The sequence below is a fragment of the Triticum urartu genome, chromosome 5A (genome assembly GCF_056163025.1).
Source record: "Triticum urartu cultivar PI428250 chromosome 5A, HENAU_Tu73, whole genome shotgun sequence".
Taxonomy (NCBI): domain Eukaryota; kingdom Viridiplantae; phylum Streptophyta; class Magnoliopsida; order Poales; family Poaceae; genus Triticum; species Triticum urartu.
This window is the reverse complement of record NC_141877.1, coordinates 483,127,762-483,140,806: the sequence shown is the minus strand read 5'-3', so window position 1 is coordinate 483,140,806 and position 13,045 is coordinate 483,127,762. Positions and strand designations below refer to the sequence as shown.

General features: G+C 44.1%; 1 protein-coding gene across 1 annotated transcript; it reads right to left on the bottom strand.

Moving 5' to 3' along the window:
• Positions 1–266: 266 nt before the first annotated feature.
• On the bottom strand, positions 267–2,546 carry LOC125556348 (L-ascorbate oxidase). The gene is made up of 2 exons (XM_048719098.2): positions 2,047–2,546; positions 267–1,944 (listed from the first exon to the last, which is right to left on the bottom strand). Exons 1-2 carry the CDS (start codon positions 2,410–2,412, stop codon positions 598–600), a joined length of 1,713 nt encoding a protein of 570 aa, XP_048575055.1. The 5' UTR covers positions 2,413–2,546; the 3' UTR covers positions 267–597.
• Between the last annotated feature and the right edge of the window lie 10,499 nt (positions 2,547–13,045).

The following is a 13,045-nucleotide window of genomic DNA, read 5'->3' as shown; positions in this document are numbered from 1 at the left end:
CATTTTTTTTCTTTTTTTCAAAAGTCAACCTATCTACTAGTCAACCACGATCAAGCGAACGAAGGTGACATGCGAGAGGAGCGAACGAGGTGATCTGGGACGGCCTGGTTCGCAGGCGCGTAGTCCCCAGTACCTCAAGCCGGCACTGAAGGCGCCCTATAGGGGCTCCCAGATTCCTTTGCCTTAGGCTGGCCATAGTGGGGGTAACATAAGTAGTATCATATACTTGGGACTCGCAAACATGCTTATGTGGCAGACAATTAAAGAAGAGAGAGATAGTTATAGTAATAACATAGGTAGATACCGTAACATAATAAATGTGATGCTACTATGTGTCATGCATGGCAATAAATGAAACCACCTATGATACTAGTCTAAGTTACTCCCCACTATGACCAGCCTTACCAAAGATTAAATCATTCCTTAACTCCCAAGAACATGAATAAGATTTTTGCTGATGCACCGATGACCTTAACTTATCCAACAAAATAAGCAACCAATCTGGGCCCGAGAAATGCAAAACATTTTGGCCCAAGCCTGCCACTGTTTATTTACAAGGAAAAAGTGCTCTTCATCTACTCTTCATCTTTGATCTGATCAGTGCAGCCCCTTGGATCGTCCGCAGCCCATGATGGACGACGGCAGCCGGCCGACCCTCTCGACGCCCTCCTCGAAGACCACACCCATGCCCATGAACACATGCGCCTCCACGTGGCAGTGGAACAGCCACACCCCCGGGTTGTCCGCCCGGAACCGCACCGCCGTCCACCCATCCGGGTGCAGCGGTACCGTGTTCTTCATGATCGGATCTCTCACGTTGAGCAGCCTCCAGGCGTCCGCGGCCGGGTTGAACTTACCTTCGCCGTGGCCGAGCACCCAGAAGTCGTGACCATGGAGATGCCACGGGTGCGTCTCGCTCTTGTTGTTGAGCATGTTGGAGTTCTGCAGCACCACGTCCACCACGGAGCCGAGCGCCAGCCGGTACACCGGGCTGCCCACGGTCCCGTTCGTCGGCGCCGGCGCGGAGATGTCGTGGCTCATGTGGTCGTACATGTCGGGCGGGGGGCGCTGCTCGTACGCGTCTTTCATGCCGCGTTTCATCGCCACGAGGTACGGCGTGGCTGGGAACATGAGGGACACGCCATTGATAGTCCACTTGATGTGGCCATCGATCCGGTTCTGGGTGTTGAGGAGGAGCAGCGTGCGGTCGGCCCTCGCCGGCATGGGCTCTACGAAGCGTGGGTGCGCGAAGATGGCCCTGCTCTGCTCCACCCTGATAGCCGTGTTGTTCCATGCCGGGCCAGCCGGTGGCGCCGTGGGCGGAGGCATCCACGGGTTGTTGCCGTTGAAGGCGTAGCTGACAACGGCCTTACCGCTGGGTGTCTGGCTGGGGTTGCGGCCAACGACGTGGGACGCAGCCCAGTAGTTTCGCCGCGGGTCCTGGTCGGCCTTGACCAGCACGGAGTACGTCTCGCCGGAGTAGATGAAAAGGCCCCTCACGGCGAACGGCCGCACGTAGTGCCCGTCGGCCTCCACCACCATCATCGGGTGGCCCTCGATCTCGAAGTAGAGCGAGGAGAGCGAGGTGAGGCTGCCGATGCGGAGGAGGTATGTCTTCCCCGGCACGGCGGTGAAGAGAGTCGGCAGAGCGCAGTCGGGGCGGGAGGCGTTGCACGTTCCACTGGGAGCGAGCGAGCAGTTGAACATTCCTCGGCCGTTGATGAGGAGAGACTGGGGCTCGGTGACGAAGACGAAGGGGTTGGAGGAGAGGCCCGTGGCCTGCTCGTAGACGCTCTTGTGCCACCAGTCGCCGAGGAGGACGGTGTGCTCCTCGTCGTAAGAAAAGGGCTCGACGAAGCCGTCCGGCACGGTGACCACGATCATGCCGTTGAGCCCCGCCACGCGCTGCATCCCGTAGTGCGCATGGTACAGGTAGGTGCCAGGCTGAAAACACACAAAACACATTGACAAATGAGAATTTTGCGATCATGCGTTGACAAAGTAAAACAAGTCTTGCAATGTAATGTATGCTGCTAAGCTGCTTACTCTGTCGACGACGAATTTGTAGGTGAAGGTTTCGCCGGGCAGGATGGGGCACTGCGTGACGCCGGCGACGCCGTCAGCCCACGGCGTGCCAATCTGGCGGATGCCGTGCCAGTGGATGGCGGTGTTCTCGGTCTCGAGCTTGTTGTGGACGGCGACGACGATGGTGTCGCCCAGCGTGGCGCGGATGGTCGGGCCGGGAGCCTCGCCGTTGACGGTCACCGCGAGCTTCTCGAAGCAGTCGGGGGACTTCAACTGGTAGGAGATGTCCCACTCGTAATGGTGCTCCTTGGCCTCCGCCACGGCCACCAGCAGCCAGACGCAGAGGACGGCGGCGGCAGCGAGCAGTGGCCTCGCCGACGGTAGCATGGTGCCTGCGGTAGACGTGGCACCACCAGAGAGCTCCTTAATGGTACTGACCACTGGCGCTGGCTGTGGATTGAAGCAAGAAGAAGCTAACCGCTGCGCTGCAGTAGCTTGGTTGGCTTGTGTGTCGACGATGTTGCATTGGTGTGTTTTCGTTGCTCGACCAAATGCGTTATATATAGGTTTTATTATTTTGATTGAGCCAATGCGCGGCTAGCGGATGATTGGATCGATTGAACCGTTCAAGCAGAGGCATGTGCATGCACACGGTCATGGTGGGTGGCATTTTCCATTTTTTAATTTGCAAGTAGCTAAAGAGACGACTGGGAATGATTAAACCTTACACGCGTGTTGAATTGACTTAAGAATTAATCAGCAGATCGGCTGTCAAGCCAGCATGTGTGTGTTTAAGACCGGATCAGGTCTTGCATGCATGCAGGCAGGCATGCAGTCGGCGGGCAGTGAAAGGTGCATCCTCCGTTGAGGTGGATTAGAGAGTTGGTCACAAAAGTCTCTGAAGTGATCTAAACAAGAACCAAAACTGAACGATGACAGTGGCTGTTTACAAGTAAGGCTGGTTGTAATGGAAATATTATATAGTAATATCATGCATATGATACTACCTTCTTAATGCATAGTACTGTATCATATATTAGTATCATTTAGTACTTTATTTATTGTCATGCATGACACAAAGTAGTATAACATTTATTATGATATGGTATCATAATATAATACTCCATCATCTCTTTCTTCATTTAATACTACGACACCTCATCAAAATTGTCTAGTTGGCATGCATGATACTAACTATGATACTACCATTACGACCAGCATGTTGGGCTCGTGGGGCTGCGTATCCAACTGCCACCCATACGTTTTGTAAGAAAATATACTTTTTCTCCCAGCTTTATGATTAAATCTATGAGACATGTGGGATTACCCAAGCAAGCTTTAGACAAGTTCAACACAACCGTCAAACACAACCAGGTTCACACCTTGAAAAAAACAGGTTCACACCTACTAGTGCATTGACTGAAGCAACAACAAAGAAGGACCGTGCTACTGTTCTGTCGACATTGAACTAGGGGAAACGAGTTTTTTCTGGGGGCCGCCTCCATTTTAACACCTGACACACTGATTTCTAAACTTTGAAGGCTTCCTTTGGTTCATAGCATAGGATTATCTTAGAAATATAAAACTTATAAAAAAATAAGATGACATGTATCTGAAATTCTATAATTTAAAAAAATAGCATTTGGTTCACATGAAAAAAAATCATTGATTCTACGATCATGTTTATTTTCTTTTGAAATGTGAAGGATAGAAACCAATCCTTTGTAGTAATAGAAATCCATTCCTATGAACCAAAGGGTTCTAAAAATATTTTCTTATAAGAATCCTATCTTATTCTATAGAATTTGTATGAAATTCCTCCAAACCAAAGGTCTCTAAAGCAAAAATTCCTATAAGAATCCTATACTATAGAATTCCTATGAAATTCTTCCAAACCACGGGATCCCTAAACCTCTGGAAAAAAGAGAGATTGGAGAATGGGGTGAGACTGGGGAGGAAGTAAGGCCATCTCCAACGCGGACCCTCAAACCACGCGCAAGCGTCTCGACCAACCTGTCCGAACGCAATTTGTCATTCAACGTCGTCGCGCATTGGTCCGCGAACCAGTCCAGAAGTTCGTTTTCCCGCAAACCAGAAGCAACCAGGGGGTTTGGCGGGAGTCCAGACAACAGCCACATAGGACTCCGACACTCCTGACCCACCCAAAATCCCGTATGGACCTCGTGTCACCATCCTTCCCTCTTTCTTTGCATCTGCTTTATCTCTCGTAGTCGTAGCCGCTCTACCACCCAGGCTGCTCGCCAAGCCCTTCTCGTTTACAATATGTTTAGTAAAAGCTTTATTTTGTCATAAGCATTGGATGAATTTATCATGGATTGCATCAAGGAAATATTTTCAATTAAAGAACAATTATGATAATTAAAGTCCTTGTAATCCAAAGTAGTGGACACATCACTATTTAAAGTCTTGATCTCTCCAAACCCACTTTTATCATTTTTATCGTTGAGATCATCATCCTCCGAACAATTGGGACACCTTCCAGCTAAAGTTGACTCATCTCCAGTCCCTTTTTCATCAAGTTTTATATTAGTAAACAACAATCAATAGGTGAGACACCAATCATTATAATATCCTCATCATGATCACGATAAAAACCGGGTGGAATGGCCTTTTCTAGGAATTCTCGCTTAGCTCTCAACCTGGTGGTTCTTTCTTTACTTTCATTAATGGAGACTTGGGTAGATTTAATAGAGTCATTAATATCATGCTTGGGTGCCAAAATTTTAATTTTAAGAGTATCCACATCATGAGCAATTCTATCCATGTTTCTAGCCATATCATCAACTTTATTCAAATTCTCTTCCACCATGACATTAAAAATCTTTCGAGAATTAATGAATTCTTTCGTGTTGTTCTCAAGATCAGCAGATATCCTATTTTATTATTATTATTATTATTATTATATGAATTTCCATAGGAATGACGATAATTATTAGAGGAATTTCCGGGATACGGCCTAGCATTGAAATTACCCCTATATGCATTATTGTTGAAATTATTTCTAAAGACATAATTCACATCAATAGTATCATTATTTTTCTCAATAAAAGTACATAGTGGCACATCATTAGGATCAACATGAGCATTTTTACTAGTAAGCATTTTCATAAGAGCATCAATTTTATCACTCAAAGTAGTAATTTCTTTGACATAGTTTACCTTCTTACCAGTTGGAGCTATTTCAGTGTGCCATTGAGAATAATTTTTCATTATATTATCAAGAAGTGTCGTAGATTCTCCCAATGTGATTTTCATAAAAGTACCGTCTGCAACACAGTCTAGAAGATTTCTAGAAACAAAGTTTAGTCCCGTGTAGAAATTTTGCATAATCATCCATAAGCTTAAACCATGAGTGGGACAATTTATAATCATTAGTTTCATTCTCTCCCAAGATTGTGCAACATGTTCATGCTCAAGTTGCTTAAAATTCATAATTTGATTTCTATGAGAAATATTCTTAGTGGGAGGAAAATACTTAGCAATAAAGGCATCCTTACACTTATCCCATGAATCAATACTATTGCGAGGCAAGGATGAAAACCAAGTTTTAGCACATTCTCTTAGTGAGAAAGGAAATAATTTCAACTTTATAATATCATTATCCACATATTTTTTCTTTTGCATATCGCACAATTCAACAAAAGTATTATGATGTGATGCAGTATCCTCATTAGGATTTCCCTAAAATTGTTCTTTCATGACAAGATTTAGTAAAGCATCATTACTATCATATGACTCTGCACTAGTGGCGGGTGGAGCAATTAAAGTATTAATAAAATCATTATTATCGAGATTTGAAAGTCACAAAACTTGGTATTTTCTTGAGAAATGGCAACAAAACAAGCAAATGAGCAAACAAAAATATTTTTGTGTTTTTTTGTTTTTTATGAGAAGTGGGGAAGATGAAAACAAGAGGCAAAGGCAAATCAAAAGTAGAGCAAGTAGATGATAGTTTGTGTGAAGGTACTTGATAGGTTTTGTGATGTCTCACTGGCAACAGTGCTAGAAATCCTTCCTGCTACTTTGTGCTGCGTTGAGATTTTCCCCGAAGAGGAGGGGAGATGTAGTACAATGGAGATAAATATTTCCCTCAGTGAGAACCAAGGTTTATCGAACCAATAGGAGAATCATGCAAAGCCTCGTGAACAACATCTGCACACACAAAAAAAATACTTGCACCCAACGCATGCAAGAGGGTTGTCAATCCCCTTGAACTCGTTAATTGCAAGGATAAAATCGTATATAGGTAGCTAGATAAATTGCAAAATAAAATAAAGGCAAATAAATTGCAACATATTACTTTTGGATTGGTTAAAGTAGACCCGGGGGCTATATTTTTCATTAGAGGCTTTTCTGTCAAACACATATCATACGGTGGGTGAACAAATTACTGTTGGGCAATTGGTAGAAAAGCGCATAGTTATGACGTATTCACGACAATGATCATGTATATAGGTACCACGTCCGAGACAAGTAGATTAACTCATGCCTTCATCCACTACTATTACTCCACGAATCCACCGCTATCCGGCAAGCATCTATAGTATTAAGTCCATTACAAAAAGAGTAATACCTTATGCAAGATGACATGATGTAGAAAAAGTAAACCCAGGATATAGTGCACCGCAATATTAAACCCATTACAAAGCACCTCTCTCAATGAAGATAAATCAATCTAGTTGGCCAAACTAAACGGGTGGATAGGAAAGAAATACAAAACTATAACAATCATGCATAATAAAGTTCAGAAGAGGCTCAATTACTTTCAATGAATATTCCAATCATAAACCCACAATTCATCTGGTCTCAACAAACACACTGTAAAATAGGATTGCATCGGATAGAACTCCAAGAAGATCGAGGAGAACATTGTATTGAAGGTCAAAGTGAAGGAAATATGCCCTAGAGGCAATAATAAAGTTGTTATTTATATTTCCTTATATCATGCTAAATGTTTATTATTCATGCTAGAATTGTATTAACCAGAAACTTAGTACATGTGTGAATACATAGACAAACAGAGTGTCACTAGTTTGCCTCTACTTGACTAGCTCGTTGAATCAAAGATGGTTATTTTTCCTAACCATAGACATGATTTGTCATTTGATTAACGGTATCACATCATTAGAGAATGATGTGATTGACTTGACCCATCTGTTAGCTTAGCACGATGATCGTTTAGTTTGTTGCTATTGCTTTCTCCATAACTATACATGTTCCTATGACTATGAGATCATGCAACTCCCGAATACCAGAGGAACACTTTGTGTGCTACCAAACGTCACAACGTAACTAGGTGATTATAAAGGTGCTCTACAGGTGTCTCCGATGGTGTTTGTTGAGTTGGCATGGATCAAGATTGGGATTTGTCACTCCAATTGTCGGAGAGGTATCTCTGGGCCCTCTCGGTAATGTACATCACTGTAAGCCTTGCAAGCAATGTAGCTAATGAGTTAGTTACGAGACGTAGCATTACGGAATGAGTAAAGAGACTTGCCGGTAACGAGATTGAACTAGGTATTGAGATACCGACGATCGAATCTCGGGCAAGTAACATATTGATGACAAAGGGAACAACGCATATCATTATGCGGTTTGACCGATAAAGATCTTCGTAGAATATGTCGGAACCAATATGAGCATCCAGGTTCTGCTATTGGTTATTGACCGGAGACATGTCTCGGTCATGTCTACATAGTTCTCGAATCAGTAGGGTCCGCACGCTTAACGTTCAGTGACGATCGATATTATGAGTTTATGTGTTTTGATGTATCGAAGGTAGTTCGGAGTCTCGGATTTGATCACAGACATGATGAGGAGTCTCGAAATGGTCGAGAGATAAAGATCAATATATTGGACGGCTATATTCGGACACCAAAAGTGTTCCGGGTGATTTCAGAGAAAAATGGAGTGCCAGAGGGGTTACCGGAACCCTCGGGGAAGTATTGGGCCTTAGTGGGCCTTAGGGGAGAGAGAGGGCAGCAGCCCAGGAGGTGGCGCCCCCCCAAGGGGAGTCCAAATAGGACTAGGGGAGGGGGCGCAGCCCCTCTTTCCGTCTCCCTCTCCCTCTCTTTCCTTCCCCCTTCTTCCTTCCTAGTAGGACTAGGAAAGGATGAATCCTACTCCTACTAGGAGGAGGATTCCTCCTCTCCTTGGGCGCCACTAGGGCCGGCCGGCCTCCCCCTTGCTCCTTTATATACGGGGGCAGGGGGCACCCTAGGACACACAAGTTGATTATTCCAAGCCGTGTGCGGTGCCCCCTCCACCATAATCCACCTCGGTCATATCATAGCGGTGGTTAGGCGAAGCCCTGTTCCGGTAGAAACATCATCACCGTCATCATGCTGTCGTGCTGACGAAGCTCTCACTCGAAGCTCTACTGGATCGTGAGTTCGCGGAACGTCACCGAGCCGAATGTGTGCAGATCGCGGAGGTGCCGTACCTTCGGTCCTGGGATCGGTCGACCGTGAAGACGTACGGCTACATCAATCGAGTTGTCATAACGCTTCCGCTTACGATCTATGAGGGTACGTAGACGATAATCTTCCCTCTTGTTGCTATGCATCACCATGATCTTGCGTGTGCGTAGGAATTTTTTTGAAATTACTGCGTTCCCCAATAGTGGCATCCGAGCCAGGTTTATGCGTAGATGTTATATGCACGAGTAGAACACAAAGGAGTTATGGGCGTGGATATATACATATTGCTTGCCGTCACTAGTTGATTCTTTATTTGACGGTATATTGGATGAAGCGGCCTAGACCGACATTACGCGTACGCTTACGCGAGACTGGTTCTACCGACGTGCTTCGCACACAGGTGGCTGGTGGGTGTCAGTTTCTCCAACTTTAGTTGAATCAGATTCAGTGAACAGGGTTCTTTCTGAAGATCAAAAAGCAATCACTATACCACGTTGTGGTTTCTGATGCGTAGGTAAGAACGGTTCTTGCTCAGCCCATAGCAGCCACGTAAAACTTGCAACAACAAAGTAGAGGACGTCTAACTTGTTTTTTCAGGGCATGTTGTGATGTGATATGGTCAAGATATGATGCTAAATTTTATTGTATGAGATGATCATGTTTTGTAACACAATTATCGGCAACTGGCGGGAGCCATATGGTTGTCGCTTTACTGTATGAAATGCAATCGCCATGTAATTGCTTTACTTTATCACTAAGCGGTAGTGATAGTCGTAGAAGCAATAGTTGGCGAGACGACAACGATGCTTCGATGGAGATCAAGGTGTCAAGCCGGTGACCATGGTGATCATGACGGTGCTTTGGAGATGGAGATCAAAGGCACAAGATGATGATGGCCATATCATATCACTTATATTGATTGCATGTGATGTTTATCCTTTATGCATCTTATTTTGCTTAGTTCGGCAGTAGCATTATAAGATGATCTCTCACCAAATTTCAAGGTATAAGTGTTCTCCCTGAGTATGCATCGTTGCTACAATTCGTCGTGCCGAGACACCACGTGATGATCAGGTGTGATAAGCTCTACGTTCACATACAACAGGTGCAAGCCAGTTTTGCACACGCGGAATACTCGGGTTAAACTTGACGAGCCTAGCATATGTAGATATGGCCTCGGAACACTGGAGACCGAAAGGTCGAGCGTGAATCATATAATAGATATGATCAACATAGTGATGTTCACCATTGAAAACTACTCCATCTCACGTGATGATCGGACATGGTTTAGTTGATATGGATCACATGATCACTTAGATGATTAGAGAGATGTCTATCTAAGTGGGATTTCTTAAGTAATTTTATTAATTGAACTTTAATATATCATGAACTTAGTACCTGATAGTATTTCGCATGTCTATGTTGTTGTAGATAGATGGCATGTGCTGTTGTTCCGTTGAATTTTAATGCGTTCCTAAAGAAAGCTAAGTTGAAAGATGATGGTAGAAAATACACGGACTGGGTCCGTAACTTGAGGATTATCCTCATTGTTGCACAGAAGAATTACGTCCTAGAAGCACCGCTAGGTGACAAACCCGCTGCAGGAGCAAGGCCAGATGTTATGAACACCTGGCAGAGCAAAGCTGATGACTACTCGATATTTCAGTGTGCCATGCTTTACGGCTTAGAACCGGGACTTCAACAACATTTTGAACATCATGGAGCATATGAGATGTTCCAGGAGTTGAAGTTAATATTGCAAGCAAATGCCCGAATTGAGAGATATGAAGTCTCTAATAAGTTCTATAGCTGCAAGATGGAGGAGAATAGTTCTGTCAGTGAACATATACTCAGAATGTCTGGGTACCACAACCGCTTGACTCGACTGGGAGTTAATCTTCCTGATGATAGTGTCATTGATAGAGTTCTTCAATCACTGCCACCAAGCTACAAGAGCTTCGTGATGAACTATAATGTGAAAGGGATGGATAAGACGATTCCTGAGCTCTTCGCAATGCTAAAGGCTACGGAGGTAGAAATTAAGAAAGAGCATCAAGTGTTGATGGTCAACAAGACTACCAGTTTCAAGAAACAGGGTAAAGGGAAGAAGGGGAACTTCAAAAAGAACAGCAAGCTGATGCCTACTACACAACCTTCTTCTTGTAGACGTTGTTGGGCCTCCAAGTGCAGAGCTTTGTAGGACAGTAGCAAATTTCCCTCAAGTGGATGACCTAAGGTTTATCAATCCGTGGGAGGCGTAGGATGAAGATGGTCTCTCTCAAGCAACCCTCCAACCAAATAACAAAGAGTCTCTTGTGTCCCCAACACACCCAATACAATGGTAAATTGTATAGGTGCACTAGTTCGGCGAAGAGATGGTGATACAAGTGGTATACGGATGGTAGATAAAGGTTTTTGTAATCTGAAAATATAAAAACAGCAAGGTAACTAATGATAAAAGTGAGCGTAAACGGTATTGCAATGCTAGGAAACAATGCCTAGGGTTCATACTTTCACTAGTGCAAGTTCTCTCAACAATAATAACATAATTGGATCACATAACTATCCCTTACAAAGTCACTAATAACGGAGAACAAACGAAGAGATTATGGTAGGGTACGAAACCACCTCAAAGTTATCCTTTCCAATCAATCCGTTGGGCTATTCCTATAAGTGTCACAAACAACCCTAGAGTTCGTACTAGAATAATACCTTAAGACACAAATCAACCAAAACCCTAATGTCACCTAGATACTCCAATGTCACCTCAAGTATCCGTGGGTATGATTATACGATATGCATCACACAATCTCAGATTCATCTATTCAACCAACACATAGAACCTCAAAGAGTGCCCCAAAGTTTCTAGTGGAGAGTCACGACGAAAACGTGTGCCAACCCCTATGCATAGGTTCATGGGCAGAACCCGCAAGCTGGTCACCAAAACATACATCAAGTGAATCACGTGATATCCCATTGTCACCACAGATATGCACGGCAAGACATACATCAAGTGTTCTCAAATCTTTAAAGACTCAATCCGATAAGATAACTTCAAAGGGGAAACTCAATCCATTACAAGAGAGTAGAGGGGGAGGAGAAACATAAGATCCAACAATAATAGCAAAGCTCACGATACATCAAGATCGTAACACCTCAAGAACACGAGAGAGAGAGATATCAAACACATAGCTACTGGTACATACCCTTAGCCCCGAGGGAGAACTACCCCCTCCTCGTCATGGAGAGCACCGGGATGATGAAGATGGCCATCGGAGAGGGATTCCCCCTCCGGCAGGGTGCCGGAACGGGTCTAGTTTGGTTTTCGGTGGCTACGGAGGCTTCTGGTGGCGCAACTCCCGATCTATTGGGCTCCTTGATCGTTTTAGGGTATATGGGTATATATAGGAGGAAGAAATACATCTGGGGAGCCACGAGGGGCCCACGAGGGTGGAGGGCGCGCCCAGGGGGTGGGCGGGCCCCCTGCCTCGTGGCTTCCTCGTTGCTTTCTTGACGTGGACTCCAAGTATCCCGGGTTGCTTTCGTTCCAAAAATAAGTTCCTGAAGTTTGAGGTCAATTGGACTCCGTTTGATTTTCCTTTTCTGCGGTACTCTAAAACAAGGAAAATATAGAAACTAGCACTGGGCTCTGGGTTAATAGGTTAGTCCCAAAAATATATAAAAGTGCATAATAAAGCCCATAATCATCCAAAACAGATAATATAAAAGCATGGAACAATCAAAAATTATAGATACGTTGGAGACGTATCAGCATCCCTAAGCTTAATTCCTGCTCGTCCTCGAGTAGGTAAATGATAAAACAGAATTTTTGATGTGGAATGCTACCTAACATATTTATCCATGTAATCTTTTTAATTGTGGTATGAATATCCAGATCCGAAAGATTCAAGATAAAAGTTCATATTGACATAAAAATAATAATACTTCAAGCATACTAATTAAGCAATTATGTTTTCTCAAAATAACATGGCCAAAGAAAGTTCATCCCTACAAAATCATATATTTTGGTCATGCTCCATTTTCGTCACACAAGAATGCCCTCATCATGCACAACCCCGATGACAAGCCAAGCAATTGTTTCATACTTTAGTAATCTCAAACTTTATAAACCTTCACGCAATACATGAGCGCGAGCCATGGACATAACACTATGGGTGGAATAGAATATGATGATGGGGGTTATGTGGAGAAGACAAAAAGGAGAAAGTCTCACATCAACAAGGCTAATCAATGAGCTATGGAGATGCCCACCGATTGATGTTAATGCAAGGAGTAGGGATTGCCATGCAACGGATGCACTAGAGCTATAAATGTATGAAAGCTCAACAAAAGAAACTAAGTGGGTGTGCATCCAACTTGCTTGCTCACGAAGACCTAGGGCACTTGAGGAGGCCCATTGTTGGAATATACAAGCCAAGTTCTATAATGAAAATTTCCCACTAGTATATGAAAGTGACAAAACAAGAGACTCTCTATCATGAGAATTATGGTGCTACTTTGAAGCACAAGTGTGGCAAAGGATAGTAGCATTGTCCCTTCTCTATTTTTCTCTCAATTTT

Coding starts and splice junctions, on each gene's coding strand:
- LOC125556348 (XM_048719098.2), bottom strand. CDS start 2,412: ATGCTACCGTCGGCGAGGCCACTGCTCGCTGCCGCCGCCGTCCTCTGC. Junction 1,945..2,046: donor ACAAATTCGTCGTCGACAGA/GTAAGCAGCTTA, acceptor GTGTGTTTTCAG/CCTGGCACCTACCTGTACCA.